Raw genomic sequence first — 26,535 nt, 5'->3', positions numbered from 1 at the left:
CATTACTGATTTGGTTATATATCATTAGTCATGAATGGATAGATAATTGAAATGAATGAAATTATTTGAAGGTGAACTAGTTTAGTAGTTTAACCATTCATATTTGATCAACTTTTCAGCTGTACTTTATTGGAAGGAGAAAATAATGATTATATTAATAATAATTTAAATAGTTTTATCTAACTAAAACAATAACAATATATTTCATTTTTAATTATTGCCCCTCCCCCCTCACACTTAGGTCATTGTGCAGATCTATTGCACTCCAAACAATCTTCTATTTAGTGAGCTTCTTGAAACTTAGTTTGAGTTGATTTAGTGTACATAGATTTTCAAGGGAGCAATAGCATTAAAGAGACATGAAACTATACAATTTTCTTTCATGATTCAGATAGAGAATACAATTTTTTAAGAAAATTCCAATTTACTTTTATTATCAAATTTGTGTCATGAAAATTTTTGGGTTGTATGTCCCTTTAAATGGACAGCAAAGTCAAAATGAAACTTTCATGATTCAGAAAGAATATGCAAATTTTTAACAATTTTCCAAATTAACTTTTTTTGTAATACACACACACACATATATCATAGTTGCCAACATTTCAAAAAAAATTCCAGGGACACTTTGCAGCAGAGCAAGCAAGCGGGTTACTGGAGTATTGACGACCTACTGTTCAACAGCTCCACCCACTCAATTCTGCAATCAAAACACACCCATTTGAAAGTAATAGTATAATTTAGACTTATCCATAGTTTATTATACAGATTACAGCACCAAGCTCTTACACCTACCCAGTCTCTGGAACACATTCTGGGCATATGGTTATTTTTACAACACAGCATCAAAATTACAAAGACAAATAATATGTGAACCCATTCAATAATAATAATAATATTCCATTAGGAATGAATTATATTTAAATAATACACTATATCTATTTATCATCTATCTATCTGTATATATGTATGTGTGTGTAACTATGATATATATATAGTACTGTGCAAAAGACTTTGGCCATCTTTAGATTCGTTGTTTTAGCCAGTCCATAATTGTCAGCTGTTTTTCTCTCCAAATAGGTCAAGTAGCTGAAAACATGGAACTCCATATGTATGCAATATTCATAATTAACCCCTTCACTTCCGGGACTTTCAGAGAAGAATTTATTCAAAATACTGGAGAATATTTAGCATTTTTGCTATCACTCAATTTAAACAGAAATAGAGCCTTGTCTTTTTTTTTATTTACCTATCAAAACTATATATATTTTTTTAAGTAGACAACAAAAGGTATTGATCTAGGCCCATTTCACCGCCAAATGCGACCATATAAAACATTTTTACTTTTTCACAAACTTTGGGTTTCTTACTGAAATGATTTACGTACTGCTTATTCAATCATGGCACAAATGATTGTAAAGACTTCTCTGTGATGCCTTTGTTCAGAAATAGCATATATGCATGACTTTGCCATTGCTTTTTGGTTATTAGAATGCCGCTAATTGCAGCTGCGCACCACACTTCTATTATTCCCGTCAGTGAAGGGGTTAATCAGGTAGTTTGTAAGGTTAATTTTAGCTTTATTGTAGAGATTACCCTCATAACGGACACTTCCCACCCCCTGATCCCTAACAGACCCCTCCCAAACAGCTCTCTTGCCTCCCTCACACCTCACTGATCACCACCATCTTAGGTACTAGCAGACTGTCTGCCAATATTAATATTAAAAATTTATGTTTAAAATTATTTTATTTTTTCTGTAATGTAGGACCCCCTTACCCTCCAAACTCCCTGATCCCTCCCAAAGAGCTTTCTAACCCTCCCCCCTCTAACTAGTGTCCAACATCTTATAAAATGCCTTAACATAATATTTTTAATTTTCTGTAGTGTAGTGCTCCCCCCTCCAGCGATCGTTGGTTAGGGATCCACCACCCCTCCTTTACCCTGTAGCGTAGCTCCCCATCCCTCCCTCTCCCATTATATATTTTTTTATGTTGTGTAGGGTCACCCCTCCCTCCCCCCTCCACTGCTGAACTGATCATGCTCATTTTCCATATGTGGGCAGATTACCATCAGCTCAGCAACTCTAGCTCTCTGCTTTAACTTAACAGCCGAGTCTGCTAGAGCTTCCTGTAGCTCCGACGTGTAAATATATGCTGTGCAGTATGATAAGCAAAGTACCACATCATGTATATACAGTATACATCACATTGGGTTAAGGGTTTAATAAAGTGTTATAGTATGTGTTTACTGTAAATACTGTACATTCTATGATCTTCACATGGGGGAATATGTTCTATGTATTGTTAAATAGATATTCATATTTGTATATATATATATATATATATATATATATATATATATACACCTTTATATAATCATCTATATATAGGTATTAATATATATTTTACCAAGAAAAAAACATCAGCTATATAAAGAAATATTTATTTACAACTAAATAGAACATATTCTTCTATGTGAAGAACATTGGAATGTCGGGTTAGTGCACTTGAATAAACACAATACATGTTCCTCCCTGCACACCCTGCAGCATGTGTAACTCATAAGTGTCCAGGAAAACATGGCTGAGGTGGCAACCCTAATACGGCGGTGCCTCACAAAGTGTCACATGTGCCCCAGCACAATATCATGTCCACTAAGCAGCTTATTTTATAAAAATAAATTTACCTCAAGGTATAATCTGAATTATTCCATATACTGGCTGGGGATGGAAGAATTATAAAATATTGTTGAAAACACAGTGAAGAGAGATCATGTTAAAAAAGAATTGAGCATTGATTCACCTTTATTTTTTACAGATTCATTAGCACCATTAAAGCGACACTGAACCCACATTTTTTACTTTCATGATTCAGATAGAGCATGCAATTTTAAGCAACTTTCTAATTTACTCCTATTATCAATTTTTCCTCGTTCTCTTGGTATCTTTATTTGAAAAGAAGGCATCTAAGCTGTTTTTGGTTCAGGGATGAACAGCACTTGTTTATTGGTCGGTTAAATTAATCCACCAATCAGCAAGAACAACCCAGGTTGTTCACTAAAAATGGGCCGGCATCTAAACTTACATTCTTGCTTTTCAAATAAAGATACCAAGAGAATGAAGAAAATGTGATAATAGGAGTAAATTAGAAAGTTGCCTAAAATTGCAAGCTCTGGGGCCTATCTATCAAGCTCCGTACGGAGCTTGAGGCCCTGTGTTTCTGGCGAGCCGTGGGTTTTTTTCTGACAAATTTGAAAATGTAGCCAATCACAGACTCAGAAAGTATGCATGTAAAAGGAATGTGCACATTTTGATAATGGAACTTAATTGGAAAGTATCTCTTTCTGAATCATGAAAGCTTAATTTTGACTTGAGGGTTCCTTTTCCTTCAGTACAGTATCATAAAATCTATATTCCACCACAAGGTTTTTGTGTTTAAATGTAGTTCCTACTTTTTCGTATTAACCCTGTAGCTACTGAGCCATTTCCCACCTCTGACATCACTGGTGTCGACATCGGCCACCTCATAGCAGGGTTTAAGGCATGAGGGGGCAAAATAAGCACAAAAATGCTCCCCCCCCCCTTTAAAATAATGACACACGATTATCATTTACACTTCAAGCATTATATGGATGGAGACCGTGTGTATTTATCTGCACTTAATCGGTTAAACCCTGCACAAGTGTTATTTTTATAAATTTACCCCTCTAGGAAGGGTCCGGCATTTCTTTTTCTCGTGAAACTCCTTCTTGCAAGTGGTCTGTTGTAATTTAGCTTCAATTTTCACAAATGTGTCAATGTAAATATGCTGCAACAAATGAGAAAGAACAATTACTCCAATGTGCTCCATAGCAGTAGATAAATCTAAATCAGAGCTTTAAAGGGACAGTATACACCAATTTAAATTTAACTGCATGTACTAGATACTAATATAAAGAACAATTTGCACAGATACTGATATAAAAAATCCACTATAAAACCTTTTAAAAACTTACTTAGAAGTCAGTTTAGCACTGTTGATGAGGTTAGGCTGGGACACCCAGTGAAAGGGACTGAGAGCAGACCCATGTCCCTCCCCTGTATATGAATAGACCCATTATACAAACAGAAGCAATGTGAAGCCTGTATACATCAGTTTACATCTAAATCTTTTGGGCTTGGTTAGGAGTCTGAAAATCAGCACTTTCAGGTAGATTACGAGTTGTGCGTTCGTGTTTTAACGCTGAAAAAAATGGCCATTTCAGCGTTAAAACAGTAACGCAGTCATTACGGTCTTGTAGCTGTACCGCAAGCCTTTTAGACTGTAACGCAACGTCAGTCCCGCACTCAAAAAAATTACGTTTTTTCATGGGATTCCCATAGCGCTGCCATTACGAGTTTTGCGGTGAGGTTAAAAAACTTGCGTTACAGCCTATACCAACACGATCCGTTCCGCAATCTGAGACCAGTAGTTATGAGTTTTACGCAACAAAACTGTTACACAAAACTCATAACTTAAGTGTCACAAAGTACACTAACACCCATAAACTACCTATTAACCCCTAAACTGAGGCCCTCCCTCATCCCAAACACTAAATTAAAGCTATTAACCCCTAATCTGTCGCTCCCGACATCGCCACCACTAATAAAATTTATTAACCCCTATACCACAGCTGCCCGACATCACCCACACTATACTTAAGTTATTAACCCCTTTTACCCCGCATCCCAACATCGCCCACATTATAATTAAGATATTAACCCCCTATTCCGCCGCTCCCTGATATCGTCGCCACTAAATAAAGTTATTAACCCCTAAACCTCTGGCCTCCCACATCACTGTCACTAAATAAACCTATTAACCCCTAAACTGTCAGTCCCCCACATCACCAAAAACTAAATTAAACTATTAACCGCTAAACCTAACACCCACTAACTTTATATTAAAATTACAAGATCCCTATCTTAAAATAAATAAAAACCTACCTGTGAAATAAAAATAAACTAAATTACAAATTAAAAAAAATTCTAAAGTGCAAAAAATAACAAACACTAAATTACGAAAAATAACAAACAAAATTATCCAAAATAAAAACAATTACACCTAATCTAATAGCCCTATAAAAAAGGGCCCTCAAAATAAAAAAAAACCCTAGCCTACAATAAACTACCAATAGCCCTTAAAAGGGCCTTTTGTAGGGCATATCCCTAAATTAAACAGCTCTTTTACCTGTAAAAAAATACAAAGACCCCCCAACAGTAAAACCCACCACCCAACCAGCCCCCCAAAATAAAAAAACCTAACTAAAAAAAAATTAAGCTACCTATTGCCCTGAAAAGGGCATTTGTATGGGCATTGCCCTTAAAAGGGCATTCAGCTCTTTTTCATAGCCCTTAAACGGGCATTTAGCTCTTTTAAGATAGCCCGAACCCTAATCTAAAAAAAAAACACTCAAAAAAGTTTAAAAAACCTAACACTAACCCCCGAAGATCCACTTACAGTTTTTGAAGTCTTCATCCAGGCGGCGAGATCTTCATCCATCCAGGCGGCGTCTTCTATCTTCATACAGGCGGCATCTTCTATCTTCATCCTGGCGCCTCAGAGGGGTCCATTCTGAAGGCATCCGGTGCGGAGCATCCACTTCATAAGGTTGCCGCCGTATACTGAATCTTCAATGCAAGGGAACCTTTTCAAAATGGCGTCCCTTGCATTCCTATTGGCTGATTTGATTTTGAAAATTCAAATCAGCTAATAGGAGGAGAGCTACTGAAATCCTATTGGCTGTTCAAAACAGCCAATAGGATGATAGCTACTGAAATTCTATTGGCTGATTTGAATAGCCAATAGAATTTCAGAAGCTCTCATCCTATTGGTGGATTTGAACAGCCAATAGGATTTCAGAAGCTCTCATCCTATTGGCTGTTTTGAATTTCCAAAATCAAAACAGCCAATAGGAATGCATGGGACGCCATTTTGAAAAGGCTCTCTTGCATTGAAGATTCAGTATGTGGCGGCGACCGTATGAAGAGGATGCTCCGCGCTGGATATCTTCAGGATGAGGATGAAGATAGAAGATGCCGCCTGGATGAAGATAGAAGATGCTGCCTGTATGAAGATAGAAGACGCCGCCTGGATGGATGAAGATCTCGCTGCCCGGATGAGGACTTCGCCGCCTGGATGAGGATGGATGTCCAGACTTCAAAAACTGTAAGTGGATCGTTGGGGGTTAGTGTTAGTTTTTTTTAAACTTTTAATGGTGGGGTTTTTTTTTTGGTTAGGGTTTGGGCTATCTTAAAAGAGCTAAATGCCCTTTAAAGGGCAATGAAAAAGAGCTGAATGCCCTTTTAAGGGCAATGCCAATACAAATACCCTTTTCAAGGCAATGGATAGCTTAGTTTTTTTTAGAGTTAGGTTTTTTATTTTGGGGGGTTGGTTGGGTGGTGGGTTTACTGTTGGGGGAGTCTTTGTATTTTTTTACAGGTAAAAGAGCTGTTTAACTTAGGGCAATGCCCTACAAAAGGCCCTTTTAAGGGCTATTGGTAGTTTATTGTAGGCTAGGTTTTTTTTTATTTGGGGGGGGGGGACTTTTTTATTTTTATAGGGCTATTAGATTAGGTGTAATTGTTTTTTTTTTGTTTTTTTTATTAAATTTTTTATTGAGGTTAGAAATAAGGCATACAAACTTCTTGAAATAAATAGAAAAAACAGTTACAAAGCGATATCAAGATAAAAAACACAAGATATACATCATGCCATACAATCTCTGAGCCTTACAGTGAATATGATAGGCCACTTTTGGGCCTCAAATGAAGGATTGAAAAGGTAGAAGGCTCTGTGGAATAATGGAGACCTCTCATGGATCTCTCCAAATAAACCTAATTTTTGAAAAATAAGTGAAAAAGACACATGGAACATGGTGTAAACATTTGCTGTTTAGCAATAAATTGGCGGGGACAGAGATAATGTCAACCTGTAGCTTAACTGCTAGTTAGTTAGGAGACCTCTAAGTTAATATTAAGGGAAAGGAGGACCAGGATAATAGAGTAATGCCTTGAAAGGCTAAATATTCTAAAGAAGTTGCTCAAGCATTAACTGAGGTTAGCTTTACATTCCTGTTAAAGGGCCTAAAATATAGTATATTTATCCCTTCACAGAGGGTTAGGTTAAGTTATACTGTTTTACTGGGTAGCACAGGTGGGAAACTGATTGCAGTTTACACTTCCAATAGAGTACATTGTAAAGTCATGTTCTGGACCACTATCACGATCTAGCAAGGCCCTAGATATATGAAGTTTAAAGGGACATTAAACACTAAATACATGCTAGATAGAATGATACATTAAAAAAAAAGATTAGTCCATGAGTAACATGTAGATGTATTTTTTAAAGTTTCATTAGTTGTTTAAAAAGTGACAAAATAAGTGTAAAGTTTTAGTGTCTATAAAACACTGGGAGCTGCCATGTTGTAACTTGTGTTACCTTCTCTGCTGTGGCCAATTAGGGTCAGTTATAAATAGGTCACTAGAGTGTGCAGCCAATGGTTGTGCTGGATTTAACAGTGTTCTGCACTTCCATTTCTAACAGGAACTGAAAAGCTCACAATTTCAGAATGGAATTACAGACAAAGAGGACAAAATAAACAATGAAAGTATATTGCAGAGTTGTTTTATTATATACAATTTATCATTTTATATTACCATCTCAAAGTGTTTAATGTCCCTTTAATTATGTTCCAGGTCAGTGGGTAGAATTGTTATACATGTGTCTAGGCCAAGTAGCACAAACAATTTAAGCAGATGAACTCATGCTTGTGGTAGTTAGTCCCAAAAGACCACCTTTTAAACCTTAAAAAAAGGGAGCAATATAGTCTCTAGACCTGTTAAAATATTAATCTTTCACTATTGTTATACTTACTGCCATCCACTGTGGCAATTGATGAATGCTGTGCCCTATTTGCTGCATCAAATATAACAGGAAGTACAACAATTATATCGATGTCTTGCAAGGTAAATATAAATGCATTTGGCCTTCTATGTAAGCCAAGACTCCCCTCTAGTGGTGTGATTTAGCAATTACATCGTATTATTGGAGCAACAGAAACGTTACATAACAGTGACTGTCATATTGTCTTATACTAACTATACTACCAATAAAGTACAATCCAAACTGTCCATGGTAGAAAATAAGTTGCTGCAGATTACAGCACAGAGAGATTTATAGGAGGATTTAAAGCCCCGTAGCAACTTGGTAAGGCAGTGTAGATACCTCATCCTTTAAAGCCCCGTAGCAACTTGGTAAGGCAGTGTAGATACCTCATCCTTTAAAGCCCCGTAGCAACTTGGTAAGGCAGTGTAGATACCTCATCGTATTCTAGGGTTGCCAGCTGTGCTTCATAAAAATACCGGACGACCTATAGGTGATTGGATACGGGGCGTAGCTGATTTCACACAATGGGACATATGTATCAAGCTCTGTATGGAGCTTGAAGCCCCGTGTTTCTGGCGAGCCTGCAGGCGAGGCGTGTTGCTCGCCGTATTCAGCAAAGTCTGGCGGACCTGATCCGCTCTGTCGGATCAGGTCCGCCAAACTTTGATAACTTGGGGCCAAAGGCTGCACATAAGCTCAACCTTAGGCTCCACCCTTGATCCCAGCACATATATTTTTTCACAAGTAAGCAGTCATTCTATCCCCTTGGTTGCCAGTAACACATGTACAGAGCAGTGATGTGACCCCCTTGGCTGCTAGAGGTACACACCCAGCAATGACTGAACACCCCTGTGGTTGACTGTAACACATATAATAAAAAATGCACAGTGTAACTTCTTTTTGAGCCATATTTCTAATGCATAAAGGCCTAGAAAGCCCTTTACATTTAGCTGACAGGGGTCTTTAAAAATACTGGACATTTAAGTGTCCAGTATTTTTGTACAGATTTTACTGGACAGCTTGCTAAAATACAGGACTGTCCGGTTGAATACTGGACAACTGGCAACCCTATCGTATTCCAGATCTCTAGAATCGAGTCAGCTGTCCAGCCTTTGGAAACTTAGTAAAGGATATACATTAGTAGTAAGACCCAAAGGACCCTGGGGCAAAACGTAATATACATAGTCCTGACTTTGTAATTTAGCTGCAGCAGTCTGTAAAAGCAACTAATTACCAGTCTCTCCCGGATCAAGTGAAGCATTTTCAGCCGACTCCAACTTTGAGGCCAGTGCTGATGCGGACAAGTCTCTTGTGAATCTTCTCTGCCGGCCCATAAAAATGCCTTTTGAGGGATCGCTCTCTGTGTCTCTCACAGCATGCTGTTTCTGAGTAGGGAGCTTCCAGGGTTAGTGGGATTGCCCTAGGCTCTGTGACATCCTGGGTATGTCGGCCGCTGTCAGAGAGCTCAGGTGAGGCTGGTTTTACTAGAGCCGAGACTTTTAATGGCGTGCAGGACAGCTTCACACCTATGTATTTCCCCTTTTTTCTGTGGAAGCTGCAGTCCAGAGCTCCCAATGATCGCAATAGGTGTGAGGCTTTGCGGGCTTGTCTCCTCCGGTATCGCCACTTCATGCGTGTCACTCCAGGGGCATATAAAGCAGTACCTCTCGTTGCGGCTTCAGCCTCCAGATGATTGAACTCGCTGCTGTGTCCAGAAATAGGTGTGTTCCCACTGCTATGGATGGTAGCCACTGTACTCTCCTCCTCCACTGCGCTAGGCTCCTGGAAATGTATAGCTGTGTCTGCTTCTTGTGGGTGCTCCGCCATTTTCACGTGGCTGTATAGATCATATCTAAATGCCCTCTCTATGTCGCTGCAGATTTGCTCTCTATAAGACTCCAGGATGGAGCTTATCATATCGATAATCTTACTGTGTTCCATTGCTTGTGTAGTAGTGTCTTGAATGTTCAGTGATAATACACTGCTTACCCGGCCTGTAATATACGGGGGGGTGTTGAAAGCCTCTCACTGAGGAGTCTGCCTTAGGCCTCAACGCTCCGGATCAGTAATCTAAGGTGGAATACCCAATATTGTTATATCATTCGATTCAGCTGAGTGTGTAGTTTCAAAATATCAGGTTGAGGTAGATGGATGACCCTCTTAGACATCAATAAAAGGCGAATTACTGATGTTCCACGCAGAGCAACTGATATTGCATCCATTCAAGGTGCTGCCCAGAGACACGCCCCCCAGGTGTAATTGTTTTTATTTTGGATCATTTTGTTTGTTATTTTTCGTAATTTAGTGTTTGTTATTTTTTGTACTTTAGAATTTTTTTTAATTTGTAATTTAGTTTATTTTTATTTCACAGGTAGGTTTTTATTTATTTTAAGATAGGGATCTTGTAATTTTAATATAAAGTTAGTGGGTGTTAGGTTTAGGGGTTAATAGTTTAATTTAGTTTTTGGTGATGTGGGGGGCTGACAGTTTAGGGGTTAATAGTTTTATTTAGTGACAGTGATGTGGGAGGCCAGAGGTTTAGGAGTTAATAACTTTATTTAGTGGCGACGATATCAGGGAGCGGCGGAATAGGGGTTAATATCTTAATTATAATGTGGGCGATGTTGGGGTGCGGGGGAAAAGGGGTTAATAACTTAAGTATAGTGTGGGTGATGTCGGGCAGCTGTGGTATAGGGGTTAATAAATTTTATTAGTGGTGGCGATGTCGGGAGTGGCAGATTAGGGGTTAATAGCTTTAATTTAGTGTTTGTGATGCGGGAGGGCCTCAGTTTAGGGGTTATAGGTAGTTTATGGGTGTTAGTGTACTTTGTGACACTTTAGTTATGAGTTTATTTATTTTTTGTACTTTAGAATTTTTTTATTTTTTGTAATTTAGTATTTTTTGTAATTGTAGATTTAATTTTTTTTAGTAGGGTTAGGTTTTTTTTAATTTGTAATTTAGTTTATTTAATTTGTAGTTAGTTTAATTTTAGTCTAATAGTTATGTTAGTTTAATTTATAGTTTAAATTTAGTTTTTTTTATTTTACAGGTAGGTTTTTATTTATTTTAAGACAGGGATCTTGTAATTTAAATATAAAGTTAGGGGGGTGTTAGGTGTAGGGGTTAATACTTTAATTTAGTTTTTGGTGATGTGGGGGGCTGGCGGTTTAGGGGTTAATAGGTTTATTTAGTGGTAGTGATGTGGGAGGCCAGATGTTTAGGGGTTAATAACTTTATTTAGTGGCGGCGATGTTGGGGACTGGCGGAATAGGGGTTAATATCTTTATTATAGTGTGGGCGATGTTGGGGTGCAGGGAAATAGGGGTTAATAACTTTAGTATAGTGACGGCAATATCGGGAGCGGCAGATTAGGGGTTAATAGATTTGTTTAGGTGGCAGCGATGTCGGTGTGGCAGATTAGAAGTGAATAACTTTATGTAGGTGTCGGCGATGTCGGGGGCAGCAGATTAGGGGTGTTTAGATGTGGGGTTTATGTAAGGGTGTTAGGTTTAAACGTAACTTTTTTTCCCATAGACATCAATGGGGTTGCGTTACGGAGCTTTTCATTCCGCGATCGCAGGTGTTAGGTTTTTTCTAACATTTTCTCCCCATTGATGTCTATGGGGAAAGCATGCACGACCACGTCAAAGCAGCGCTTGTATTTTGTGCAGTAGGGAGCTCAATGCAACCATATCGCACGCACAAGGCGGCTTTTTAAAAAATCGTAATGGCAGGGCTATGGAAGGTGAAATAACGCAACTTTTGTTGCGTTCGTTTCGCACCCTCTATAGCGCACAACTCGTAATCTACCTGAATGCTATTTAAAAATAAGCAAAATTATAAATTTTTACAAAAACACACCCAGATGGGCTATATAAATGGATAAATGGAAACACATTTATGCAAAGAAAAATCTAGTATACAATGTCCCTTTAACAAAGCAATGTGTGTGAGTCTGTATGTGTGTATGTGTATGTGTACTTATATATGTATGTGTCAGTGTGTGTATATGTCTGTGTGTATGTGTATGTGTACTTATATATGTATGTGTGTATGTGTATGTGTACTTATATATGTATGTGTGTATGTGTATGTGTACTTATATATGTATGTGTATGTGTACTTATATATGTATGCATATATATATTTGTCTGTGTGTGTATATATATATGTATGTGTTTGTGTGTCTATTTATTTATTTTTATATACAACACCAATTCCTAAAATTTGGGACAGTATGGAAAATGCAAAAAACAAACAAAAAGAGTCATTTGAAAATACAATTCACCCTGTACTATTTTGAAAACACATTATTAAAACATTATTTGATGTTTTACTTTGTGAATTTAATGTGTTTTTAAAAATATACACTCATTTCATATCTGATGACTGCAACACGTTCCAAAAAAGTTGGGACAGTCCACTGTTTACCACCGTGTAACATCACCATTTCTTTTAATAACACTTTTTAAGAATTTGGGCACTGAAGACACCAGTTGGTTAAGTTTAGCAAGCAGAATTTTCCCCAATTCATCCATTATGCATGTCTTCAGCTGCGCAACTGTACGTGGCCTTCGTTTCCTTATATTGTGCTTCATAATGCACCACACATTCGCAATTAGCGACAGGTTAGGACTGCAGGCAGGCCATGCTAGCACCCGCACTCTTTGTTTACACAACCATGTGCTTGTAATCCGTGCAGAATGTGGTTTGGTGTTTTCCTGCTGGAAAATGCAGGGACGTCCCTGGAAAAGACGGTGTCTGGATAGCAGCATATGTTGCTCCAAAATGTAAATATTTTTTTTCTGCCTTACTTGTGCCTTCACAGATGTCCAAGTTACACATGCCATCGGCACTGACACCCCCCCACCCATACCATGACAAAAGCTGGCTTTTAGACCTGACGCTGATAACAACTTGGATGTTCCTTTTCCTCTTTGGCCCGAGAACACGACAGCTATTTGAAATGTTGACTTGTCAGATCACAAAACATGATTCCACTATGCTTCTGTCCATCTCAGATGAGACCGAGTCTAGAGAAGTCGGCAGCGCTTCTGGACAGTGTTGATGTATGGCTTCTGATTTTCATAGTAAAGCCTTAACTTGTATCTGTGGATATAGCGGCAAATAGTGTTGACTGACAATAGTTTACCAAAGTGTTCCAGAGCCCATGTCAGGATATACATTACAGACTCATGATGGTTTTTGAGACAGTGACGTCTGAGGGATGGGAGATCACATGCATTCATAAGTGGTTTTCGGCCTTGCCCTTTATGCACCGAGATTGACCGGATTCCTTAAATCTTTAAATTATATTGTGCACTGTAGAAGGTGAAATGCCCAAAATCCTATCAAATTCTCTTGTTGTTCTCAAAGTGTTGGATTATTCTCATCTGTTGGCAGATTGCCGAGCCTTGACCTATCCTTACTCTTAAAGGACTAGGCCTTTTTCGGAGGCTCCTTATATACTATTATTACACGATTCCCTCACCTGTTTCCCATCACCACCTTATTTAAACTTGTCACATCGCTATTAGTCCTAAATTGCCCCTGTCCAAACTATTTTAGATGTGTTGCAGTCATCAGATTTTAAATAAGTGTATATTTTCAAAAATACATTAAATTCACAAAGTAAAACATCAATTAATGTGTTAATAATGTTTTTTCAACTCTTTTGACTCTTTGTTTATGTATATGTGTGTGTGTATATATCTATATCTATATATATATATATATATATATATATAAAAGAGATCACTAAAAATACAAAACGGTGATAATAAATGTGACAAAGCAAAAATATGGCTATGAGAATAACAAATATTAAGTCTATTAAGTCTGGTGGTCTCGAAAATTCCGCAGAGGAAAAGGGAAAGAAACATATAGTGTAACACTGTGGATACAATGAACAAAGATATTGATTGACGGTATCCTACTCACATGAGATGGAGCTAAAATAAGCTCATGCACTGCGCACACCTGCTTCTATATAGGCAGGCAAACAGTCTCCCAAAGTCGATTAGATTAACAATTTATTAAAACATATAAAACATGATTTACCATCCCATGCACAAGGTATAATGTGTATAATCAGAGTCCAATATAGGAACAGTTAACAGCAACTGTGAGTGGTTATCCTATGATGTGGATGGAGACATTTGTTCTGCTCCAGATAAGTGCTCCGATATTCAGCAAGGTTAACACTTCTCCTCTGATGCAACTCGGCATGTATGGATGTATCACATGGGTAGGTATCGTAATCCGGCGTATGTTTCCATCTTTGTTAAGGGCATTATTGTCGTGGTCCACAAGGTAGCGATAAGAAGTCATAGAGTCTCTGAACGCCATCTTTGTTAACGGCGTTAACATCATAGTTCATAAAATGGTAATAGTTAAATATAAATAATGTCCAAAATATCTACCTCATTCATATATCTTTATTAAGTCCATTAGGGATGAGGGAATTCATGATATAAATCCACTTTATCTCCATACGTCCTAGAGTATTTTGAGTATCCCCTCCTCTCCAATGGGCATTAATCTTCCTAATACCTAAGAATTCTAGTTCTGATACATTCCATTTTCTTAAAAATGAACAGATAGAGAGTGCTTTAAAAAACCTCTTTAAATATTATATATGTGTTCATTCAGTCTAGTTTTTACAAGTCTGGAAGTGCGACCTATATAAATCAAATCACATGAGCAGTGCAGTAGATACACTACATTTTTGCTGTTACATGTGATAAATTGATTTATGTTATACTTTATTTTACCATCACATTAATATACCCCAATGTTCATTTTTTAATATATCTAAGGTGTTTGCTTTGGGTGCTATGTTGAAATATTAACATGCTGGTCATTTTAGTTTTGTCATATTCTCTTTTTGATGTTTCTTTATATACAAGTAATTCCTTTTCTATTCAGATTTGCAACCTCACTTATTGATTTTTCTAAATCCTCATTTGAGTAATTCCCCCCCCCCCCACCCAAATCGTTGTTTTAGAATGTCAGATTGCTCTCTGTATTCTCCTATTCATTTACAATTTCTTCTAATATGAAGAAATTGGCCCTTCTGTATATTTTTTTAACCAAAATCTTTGATGGCAACTGTAGGTATCTATATAATTATTGACATCGATGTTCTTAAAGAATTTTGTGCTTTTGAGTGTATGGTCCTATGGTGTATTTCTAGATCAAGGAATTCTACTTTCTTTTGACTATATTTCCAAGTTAAATTAACCTTGTATTTATTGTCTTTGACGTAGTCCATAAAATCTAATAATTGTTGTTTACTTCCTGACCATATTATGAATAGATTGTCAATGTAGCTACAATAGGTCACTAGATATTGCACCCAATCAGATTGGTGGATATACCTATCTTCCCAATTGGCCATATACAGATAGGAATAGCTGGGTGCAAATCTGGTGCCCATCACCATTCTACTGGTTTGTAAAAAATAATGCTTGTTAAACCAAAAGTAATTAGTTCCAAGAATGAGTTCAATACCCTTTAAAATGAAATCTAGTTGAATCGGATCTAAGTTAACACATCATGTTTCAAGATCTCTTTTACCAAAGATATTCCCAGGGATTTGTCAATGATGGTGTATAGAGAGGATACATCACTAGTAACTAGCCACCATGGCCTCTAGTTATTAAGGTCTGGTGGACCTGATCCGACACTGCGGATCAGGTCCGCCAGACCTCGCTGAATACGGCGAGCAATACGCTCGCCATATTCAGCATTGCACCAGCAGCTCACAAGAGCTGCTGGTGCAACGCCGCCCCCTGCAGACTCGCGGCCAATCGGCCACCAGCAGGAGGTGTCAATCAACCCGATCGTACTCGATCGGGTTGATTTCCGGCGATGTCTGTCCGCCTGCTCAGAGCAGGCGGACAGGTTATGGAGCAGCAGTCTTTGTGACCGCTGCTTCATAACTGCTGTTTCTGGCGAGTCTGAAGACTCGCCAGAAACACGGGCCGTCAAGCTCCTTATGGAGCTTGATAACTAGAGGCCCATGTGTCCTTCCATTCTAATCCTTCTAATATATTTAATATACTGATGGTGTCTTTTAGGTATGCTTTCATCTGAGTTACATATGGTTGTAACAGTTGATCTAAGTAGAGTGACAAATTACTAGTTAAGGAGTTGATACCTGAGACGATTGGACGTCCCGCTGGGTTCTTAGGATCTTTATGAATCTTGGGTAATATGTAAAAATTAGGTATTTTAGAAATTCTTTTGTTTAGAATGTTTTTATTGAGACATTCTAATAAGTATGATTCCAATCTATTTCTAAATGTATTGACCAGGTTTGATCACAATTTAACATAAGTCTGGGTGTCATTTAATTGCCTATAACATTATTTACGTAATCTACTTCAGTGGTCGCCAACAGCAGCATTGTTTCGTGTCCACCTGACTATTAGTCATGCTATGGAATACTAACATTCAATCCCTTATATAGCACTTGTGTGATAATTAATTGATAAACCTGATCACTCCTTGAAACATGCAAATTTCTCGTTATCTATTGCCATCTAGTAGAGATGTAATAGAATTTCTTATTTTAAACAAACTTTTCCTTTTCACTTTTTTCCTTTTTTATTTGGGCTATTGATTGAATGATAGTCAGATTATAGAAAGAATTTACATATCTATTTAAAAAAAAAAATCACGTCTAATAAAAAATGCATGTATGTATGCTTGGAAATTATAAAAACAAATGTAGGTCATAATCTTTATTTAATTCTATAGGATGTAGTGTTTTCAAATTTTGAATCCACCAAACTTCTCTCCTTTTTAATAGCAATTTCATATCCCCACCCCTTTTCAGTTTTGGAATATGGTCTATGATCTGGAACCTAAGCTGGCTCATTGTATGCCCTGCCTCAATAAACTGGGCAGAGACTGGGAGGGTCCTATCCTCACACCTGATAGACTTGTGGGCACTGATTCTATCTTTAATGAGGCGTATGGTCTCGCCTACATAGCCCCACCCACATGGGCATTTCAGTAAGTACACGACATGATCAGTGTCACATGTGTAAAAACCATTTATTTCATGCCTTTTTCTATCATTTACTTGTGCTACATATTTGCCTTTTATCCTAGAATTGCACTGTGCGCAGTGAAGACAAGGATATGATCCCTTCTTGGGGTAGATAAATAGTTGATTTTTTCTTCCCCACCTGTCCCCATATCTGCTTTTACCAGCATGTCCCTAAGGTTGTTTACCCTCTTATATGAGTGGATGGGGGGACTATGGAATTCATTAAAGTTAGGATTATATTTGCTTAGCAACTACCAGTGTTTCTTGATAATGCCAGATATTCTTTCACTATAAATGCTATGCTCAGTGGTGAATATAATCTGGTTCCCTTCTTTTTGAATTACACCTTGTTACTGTATTACATTCTTCCTTATCAGATAACACCTCTTGTTTACAATTTGTAATAAAAGATTTGGGATATCCCCGCTGTTTAAACTTGGTGGCCATCTGTTCTAATCTTATAGGTTGTAGGTTCTTATCTTTCACATTTCTCAATGTTCTAATAAACTGTATCTTGGGGAAAGAGTTAAAAACTCTTTTGGGATGGTAGCTGTTGTAATGTAGAAGTGTATTGCGATCAGTAGGTTTATTGTATACATCTGTAGTTAGAATGCAGTCTTTTTTATATATCACTGTATCCAAATAACTTATGCTGGTTTCTGAGTGATTCAAAGTAAATCTCAGACTTTCTGTGCCTCTATTTAATTCATCCACAAATTCCTGCAATGAGGTTACTGTGCCCCTCCATACGCCAAATACAACATCTATAAAACAAAGCCAAAGCTTGCAATGTGATTGAAATGTCATGTTAGTGTATACATACCTTTTTTCAAACTGGCTGACAAAAATATTGGCGTATGAAGGAGCCACATTAGAGCCCATGGCCGTTCCTTTCTTTTGAAGGTAAAACGTGTCTTGGAAAAGAAAGTAGTTCAGATACAGTACTATATTCAAAAAAGGTCCTCAATAAATTGGCATTTAGGTATAGAGAAACCTGTTTCTTTTTTTATCAATTCTATTACTGAGGATATGCCTTCTTCATGGGGGATTGCTGTGTATAAACTAACTACATCAAGGGTAAATAAAATATCAGGTTCTTCACTTTCAGCTAGATTACGAGTTTTGCGTTATGAGTGAAAAAGCATTGTTATGCTTCATAACGATGCTTTTTCCCTAACGCCGCTATTACAAGTCTTGCAGGTATAGGTGTATCGCACACGTTTTTGGCCGTCACGCAACGTCAGTACCTCCCTTTTAAAAAAGTTATATTTCAATGGGACTCCCATAGCGCCGGTATTACAAGTTTGCCTGGGAGGCCAAAAAGTGAGCGGTACAGCCTATAACCACAAGATTCGTACCACCATCTAAAGTCAGTAGTTATGAGTTTTACGTTACAAAGCTGTAGCATAAAACTCATAACTAAAGTGTTAAAAAGTATACTAACACCCATAAACTACATATTAACCCCTAAACCAAGGCCCTCCCGCATCGCAAACACTATAATAAATTAATTAACCCCTAATCTGCCGCTCCGGACATCGCCGCCACTTTGAAAATGTATTAACCCCTATTCTGCCGCTCCCCGACATCGTCGCCACTATAATAAACGTATTAACCCCTAAACCGCCACCCGCCCGCATCGCAAACACTATTTAAATATTATTAACCCCTAATCTGCCGTCCCCCCACACCGCCGCTATAATAAACATATTAACCCCTAAACCGCGGCACTCCCACATCAGTACATAAATATATTAACCCCTAAACCTAACGTAAGCCTAAGTCTAACGCTAACCCTAAAGTAACCCTAACACCCCCTAACTTAAATATAATTAAAATAAATCTAAATAAAACTTACAATTATTACCTAAATAATTCCTATTTAAAACTAAAGACATACAAGTGTGCGTGAGACACACAAAACATGTCTGCTGGTGCTACACTGATACCCCTTATTGTGAGTGTGTAGAGCTACGGCTCTTCTTTGTTTTTAGAGTGTACACAATAAATTTATTTTTATACTTTCTACTGACCCTGCTTCAATATCTGGACTTAGTAGGTTGTTAGCCCTGTAGCCGAAATTTGTGGTGATATATTTGTACATTGTTACGCCCTGGACAGAGGCGTGTCAGCTAGGCTCCCTACTTCCGGATCAGACACTATCAGCTGCTAGGAACAATGGAACCTACGTCACTCTCCAGTACACGCTGAAGCAACGCTGCTCAAGTTGCTAGACCACGCTCCCTGGAGGACCGGTAAGCGCCACGCTTGTGTATTTCTTTCCCTAAATACATACTTACCTGTAAAATAAAAACTAAGCTAGATACAATATAACTAATAGTTACATTGTAGCTAGCTTAGTTTTTTTTTATTTCACATGTAAGTTTGTATTTATTTTAACTAGGTAGACTAGTTAGTAAATAGTTATTAACTATTTACTAACTACCAAGTTAAAATAAATGCAAAGTTACCTGTAAAATAAAAGCTAACCTGCCTTACATTAAAACCTAACATTACAATAAAATAAAATAAATTAAATTAATTAAAATACAATTATTTAAATTACAAAAAAATAAACACTAAATTACAAAAAATAAAAAACAAATTTTATAAAAAAACAAAAACAAATTACTCCTAATCTAATAGCCCTATCAAAATAAAAAAACCCTCCCAAAATAAAAAAAACCCCTAGCCTACACTAAACTGCCAATAGCCCTTAAAAGGGCCTTTTGTTGGGCATTGCCCCAAAGAAATCAGCTCTTTTACCTGTAAAAAAAATACAAATAACCCCCCAACAGTAAAATCCACCATCCACCCAACCAAACCCCCCAAATAAAAACCTATCTAAATAAACCTAAGCTAACCATTGCCCTGAAAAGGGCATTTGAATGGTCATTGCCCTTAAAAGGGCATTTAGCTCTTTTGCCATGCCCTGAAAAGGGCAATCAGCTCTTTTACGAAGTGCCCAAACCCTAAGCTAAAAATAAAACCCACCCAAAAAACCTTTAAAAAAACCTAACACTAACCCCCGAAGATCCACTTACAGGTTTCGAAGTCCGGACATCCATCCTCATCCACCTGGCAAAGTCCTCATCGAAGTGAGCAGAAGTCCTCATCAAAGCGGCCAGAAGTCTTCATCCAGACGGCATCTTCTATCTTCATCCATCCGGCACGGAGCGGGTCCATCTTCAAGAAAGACATCCAGTGTGGAGCATCCACTTCTTCCAATGGTCGCTGAAGAATGAAGTTTCCCTTTAAGTGACATCATCCAAGATGACGTCCCTTACATTCCGATTGGCTGATATAATTCTATCAGCCAATAGGATTAAATGTGAAAAAATCCAATCAGCCAATAGAATGCAAGGTCAACAGCCAATAGGATTTTTTCACCTTTAATTCCTATTGGCTGATAGAATTCTATTAGCCAATCGGAATGTAAGGGACGTCATCTTGGATGATGTCACTTAAAGGGAAACGTCATTCTTCAGCGACCATTGGAAGAAGAGGATGCTCCCGACATCGCCGACAACTACATTATATTTATTAACCCCTAATCTGCCGCTCCGAACATCGCCAACACCTACATTATACTTATTAACCCCTAATCTGCTGCCCCCAACATCGCTGACACCTACATTATATTTATTAACCCCTATTCCCCCGCCCCCAATGTCGCCGCAACCTACCTACACTTATTAACCCCTAATCTGCCGCCCCCAATGTTGCCGCTACTATAATAAACATATTAACCCCTAAACCGCCACACTCCTGCATCGCAAACACTAGTTAAATATTATTAACTCCTAATCTGCCGTCCCTAACGTCGCCGCCACTATATTAAATTTATTAACCCCTAACTTAAATATAATTAAAATAAATCTAAATAAAACTTCTATTAATAACTAAATAATTCCTATTTAAAACTAAAAACTTACCTATAAAATAAACCCTTAGCTAGCTACAATATAACTAATAGTTACATTGTATTTATCTTAGGGTTTATTTTTATTTTACAGGCAAGTTTGTATTTATTTTAACTAGGTAGAATAGTTACTAAATAGTTATTAACTATTTAATAACTACCTAGCTAAAATAAATACAAATTGACCTGTAAAATAAACCTATCCTAAATTACACTAACACCTAACACTACACTACAATTAAATAAATTACCTAAATTAAATACAATTAGCTAAATTACAAAAACAAACAAACACTAAATTACACAAAATGAAAAACAAATTACAATATATTTAAACTAATTACACCTAATCTAATAGCCCTATCAAAATAAAAAAAGGTCCCCCAAAATAAAAAAAAAACCCTAGCCTTAACTAAACTGCCAATAGCCCTTAAAAGGGCCTTTTGCGGGACATTGCCTCAAAGAAATCAGCTCTTTTACCTGTAATAAAAAATACAAACAACCCCCCAACAGTAAAACCCACCATCCACACAACCAACCCCCCAAATAAAACCCTAACTAAAAAAACCTAAGCTCCCCATTGCCCTGAAAAGGGCATTTGGATGGGCATTGCCCTTAAAAGGACATTTAGCTCTATTGCAGCCCAAACCCCTAATTTAAAAATAAAACCCACCCAATACACCCTTAAAAAATCCTAACACTAACCCCCGAAGATCCACTTACAGTTTTGAAGAGCCGACATCCATCCTCAATGAAGCCGGGAGAAGTCTTCATCCAAGCGGCAAGATGTCCTCAACAAAGCCGGCAGAAGTGGTCCTCCAGACGGGCAGAAGTCTTCACCCAGACGGCATCTTCTATCTTCAACCTTCCGACGCGGAGCGGCTCCATCTTCAAGACATCCGGCGCTGAGCATCCTCTTCAATTGACGGCTTCTTCTGGAATGAAGCTTCCTTTAAATGACGTCATCCAAGATGGCGTCCCTTAGATTCCAATTGGCTGATAGAATTCTATCATCCAATCGGAATTAAGGTTGAAAAAATCCTATTGGTTGATGCAATCAGTCAATAGAATGCGAGCTCAATCCTATTGGCTGATTGCATCAGCCAATAGGATTTTTTCAACCTTAATTCCGATTGGATGATAGAATTCTATCAGCCAATTGGAATCTAAGGGATTCTATCTTGGATGACGTCATTTAAAGTTACCTTCATTCCAGAAGAAGCCGTCGATTGAGGATGCTCCGCGCCGGATGTCTTGAAGATGGGGCCGCTCCGTGTTGGAAGGATGAAGATAGAAGATGCCGTCTGGGTGAAGACTTCTGCCCATCTGGAGGACCACTTCTGCCAGCTTCGATGAGGACATCTTGCCGCTTGGATGAAGACTTCTCTCAGCTACGATGGATGTCGGCTCTTCAAAACTATAAGTGGATCTTCGGGGGTTAGTGTTAGGATTCTTTAAGGGTGTATTGGGTGGGTTTTATTTTTAGATTAGGAGTTTGGGCTGCAATAGAGCTAAAATGCCATTTTAAGGGCAATGCCCATCCAAATGCCCTTTTCAGGGCAATGGGGAGCTTAGGTTTTTTTAGTTAGGGTTTTATTTGGGGGGGTTGGTTGTGTGGGTGGTGGGTTTTACTGTTGGGGGGTTGTTTGCATTTATTTTTACAGGTAAAAGAGCTGATTTCTTTGTGGCAATGCCACGCAAAAGGCCCTTTTAAGGGCTATTGGTAGTTTAGTTTAGGCTAGGTTTTTTTTTTTATTTTGGGTGGGCTTTTTTTAATTTTGATAGGGCTATTAGATTAGGTGTAATTAGTTTAGTGATCTTGTAATTAGTTTTTTATTTTGTGTAATTTAGTGTTTTTTTTTTTTTGTAATTTAGTTAATTGTATTGAATTTAGTTAATTGTATTTAATTTAGGGAATTTATTTAATTGTAGGGTTAGGTTAGCTGTTAGTGTAAGACAGGTTAGGTTTTATTTTACAGGTCAATTTGTATTTATTTTAGCTAGGTAGTTATTAAATAGTTAATAACTATTTAGTAACTATTCTACCTAGTTAAAATAAATACAAACTTGCCTGTAAAATAAAAATAATCCCTAAGCTATATACAATGTAACTATTAGTTATATTGTAGCTAGCTTAGGGTTTATTTTACAGGTAAGTTTTTAGTTTTAAATAGGAATTATTTAGTTATTAATAGTAGGTTTTATTTAGATTTATTTAAATTATATTTAAGTTAGGGGGTGTTAGGGTTAGACTTAGACTTAGGGGTTAAAAAATGTAATATAGTGGTGGCGATGTTGGAGGCGGCAGATTAGGGGTTAATAAATGTAGGTAGGTGGCGGTGATGTTAGGGACAGCAGATTAGGGGTTAATAATATTTAACTAATATTTGCGAGGCGGCAGTGCGGCGGTTTAGGGTTTAATATGTTTATTATAGTGGCGGTGATGTCCGGAGCGGCAGATTAGGGGTGAATAATTCAATTTTAGTGTTTACAATGCGGGAGGGCCTCGGTTTAGGGGTTAATAGGTAGTTTATGGGTGTTAGTGTACTTTTTAGCACTTTAGTTATGAGTTTTATGCTACAGCTTTGTAGTGTAAAACTCATAACTACTGACTTTAAAATGCGGTACGAATCTTGACGGGATAGGGTGTACCGCTCACTTTTTGGCCTCCCAAGCTCATAATACCGGCGCTATTGAAGTCCCATAGAAAAAAGACTATACGCAAATTGCGTAAGTTGATTTGCGGTAAGGCCAAAAAAAGTGTGCGGTGCAAGACTCGTAATACCAGCGGTAGTAAAAAAGCAGCGTTATGAGGCTTACCGCAAGTTGTTTGTAAATAATTTCTGTGAGAAACCTAAAATTGCGAAAAAATTTACGTTTTTTTAAAATTTGATCGCATTTGGCGGTGAAATGGTGGCATTAAATATACCAAAATGGGCCTAGATCAATACTTTAGGTTGTCTACTACACTACACTAAAGCTAAAATTAACTCTACAAGCTCCCTACATGCTCCCTAATTAACCCCTTCACTGCTGGGCATAAAACACGTGTGGTGCGCAGTGGCATTTAGTAGCCTTCTAATTACCAAAAAGCAACACCAAAGCCATATAAGTCTGCTATTTCTGAACAAAGGGGATCCCAGAGAAGCATTTACAACCATTTATGCCATAATTGCACAAGTTGTTTGTAAATAATTTCTGTGAGAAACCTAAAGTCTGTGAAAAAAATTATGAAAAATTGAACAATTTTTTTTATTTGATCGCATTTGGCGGTGAAATGGTGGCATGAAATATACCAAAATGGGCCTAGATCAATACTTTGGAATGTCTTCTAAAAAAAAATATATACATGTCAAGGGATATTCAGGTATTCCTGACAGATATCAGGGTTCCAATGTAACTAGCGCTCATTTTGAAATGAGTGGTTTTGAAATAGCAAAGTGCTACTTGTATTTATTGCCCTATAACTTGCAAAAAAAAAGCAAAGAACATGTTAACATTGGATATTTCTAAACTCAGGACAAAATTTAGAAACTATTTAGCATGGTTGTTTTTTGGTGGTTGTAGATGTGTAACAGGTTTTGGGGGTCAAAGTTAGAAAAAGTGTGTTTTTTTCCATTTTTTCCTTATATTTTATAATTTTTTTAATAATAAATTATAAGATATGATGAAAATAATGTTATCTTTAGAAAGTCCATTTAGTGGCGAGAAAAACGGTATATAATATGTGTGGGTACAGTAAATGAGTGAGAGGAAAATTACAGCTAAACACAAACACCGCAAAAATGTAAAAATAGCCCTGGTCTTTAAGGGAAAGAAATTGAAAAATGGCCTTGGTCCTTAAGGGGTTAAAGGCGCTTGTACATTGTAGAGAGAAGTTACCAGACAAAGCCAAAATCTAACAAAGATAAAGAATGTAATTGTGGCATGGCACAAATTGTTGAAAATTTTGCAAATAAGCTCTATATATTCAAAATATCTGACAATAATTGGGAATCCAAATTTTATACCGGCAATAGAGTCTAAAATATTTCATAGATGGAAAATGAAGGGCCTGATTTTTGTACAACAATTAAGGGACAAAGATGTAGAACGTTCCAAGATTTAAAAAGAGAGTTTGGAATTTAAAATAAAAAATTATTTGCCTATTTACAAGTATGACATTTTTATAAGACTTAAATAAAGAATCTCTAGAAGATAATTTGGATGAAAGGATGAACGCAGTGCTAAATATGTATAGACAAGAAAACTACTCTATCTCTTGTTTCTATAAAACAATAAAAAAGTTTCAAGAGACAACAAGAATAGGGGCATTAGCAATGGGTTGGCGTCAGCCAGTAGAGAGATTACAAAAAAGTTTTGCTTTGGTAGATAAAGCAACTTTGTCTATTGGTTGGAGAGAATCACACATTAAAGTAGTGAATAGGTGGGGCGTGTCTAGCCAGCAACCATGTAAGGAGGAAAATATGGGAGCTCTTCACTTTATTTAATTAATCTGCTGGATATCCTCAACTAACAGCGACATTGAGAGTTACTTTCTCATAAAAAGCCTTGTATAGAGACTCTTTTGATACCAATATTATATGAAACATCTTAAAATGAAGCCCTAATTGGGAATTTTGAACTGTGGCCTGTACAACGATCTACGCCACTTCTCCTGGTCTACTAGGAATTATAACAATCCTAACACTACTATATGCAGCAATAAGCCCTGCTTCTTTGGATGACCTGGCTGGGGACTTGGTCGGTGCAACAGGTATTGTGTAAATGGAACAAGACAGACCAAAAGTAATGGAGGCGATCGATACTTGGGAATTGAAGGTCCGGTCATCTCTGTTTCAGCACTTCCGTGAATTACAGAGAGACTTAGGAACAGTGCTGATAGTGTGGCAGCAGGAGCAACAGAGACTCATGGAGAGTAAAAATCTGCAAACACAGAGTCCCAAGAAGTTCCTGGTAAAAGACGCCGCACCAACTTCAGATAAACAAAGTGCGCAACAGATTCCCTCGCGCAGTGTTCAATACCGGGAGACCAATTTACACTTGGCTGCGCAAGTACGAAGCAACAATGTGACGATGGTTCCCCAACTTCGTGTCCCTAAAGCATCTTACGATGACCTGCCCTGGAGACATGGGACGGGAGTTAATCAACAAGGGCAAATAGTAAGTGACTTACCATCCGATGGGCTACTCAGGACAATGGAGTTGTTTCTTTTGTCCGGAGGCATTGTGCTGGACCCTGTTGCCTTCCGGAGTCTGGTGACTGAGGGACTGTATCCCGATTTTGAAAGCAGCCAGAATCATTTTGGCATTGGCTAATTAACACTTTCTTTCTGATAAGAGCCATGCGGCTGACTAAGAGGCTTACCGTTATCATGCTGATCGCTGTGGTTGGAGGTGTCCATGACTTTGTTTAACAGTTCTTGTTCCCATTATCATTTCTTTTCTTTTCTTTTTTATTACTTGCATTGCTATTATTGTATTGTGGGCAAATTGTGAGTTAGTTCTTAATGTTGCAGCTTTGCAGATTTTTTATTCTAATCGTTATTTAACATGTTTTGTATTGTTTGGCACTTTGTGCGGTGGGATGGAGGTTTAGGCATATCGCTATTAACAGACCTGTTTTACTTTAGTACACACCTCGCCTAAA

At 37.6% G+C, this 26,535-nt stretch overlaps 1 protein-coding gene across 1 annotated transcript in view; it reads right to left on the bottom strand.

The window, feature by feature from the left end:
* LOC128661391 (retinoic acid receptor responder protein 2-like) overlaps nucleotides 1–26,535 on the bottom strand; it is a 50,845-nt gene that overhangs the window by 11,447 nt on the left and 12,863 nt on the right. Inside the window, exon 2 of the mRNA XM_053715648.1 lies at nucleotides 3,702–3,806. Within this exon, the coding sequence (XP_053571623.1) occupies nucleotides 3,702–3,806 (105 nt within the window). The remainder of the gene's footprint in view (nucleotides 1–3,701; nucleotides 3,807–26,535) is intronic.

Source organism: Bombina bombina, chromosome 5, assembly GCF_027579735.1.
Source record: "Bombina bombina isolate aBomBom1 chromosome 5, aBomBom1.pri, whole genome shotgun sequence".
NCBI lineage: Eukaryota > Metazoa > Chordata > Amphibia > Anura > Bombinatoridae > Bombina > Bombina bombina.
This window is presented reverse-complemented; position numbering and strand designations above follow the sequence as displayed.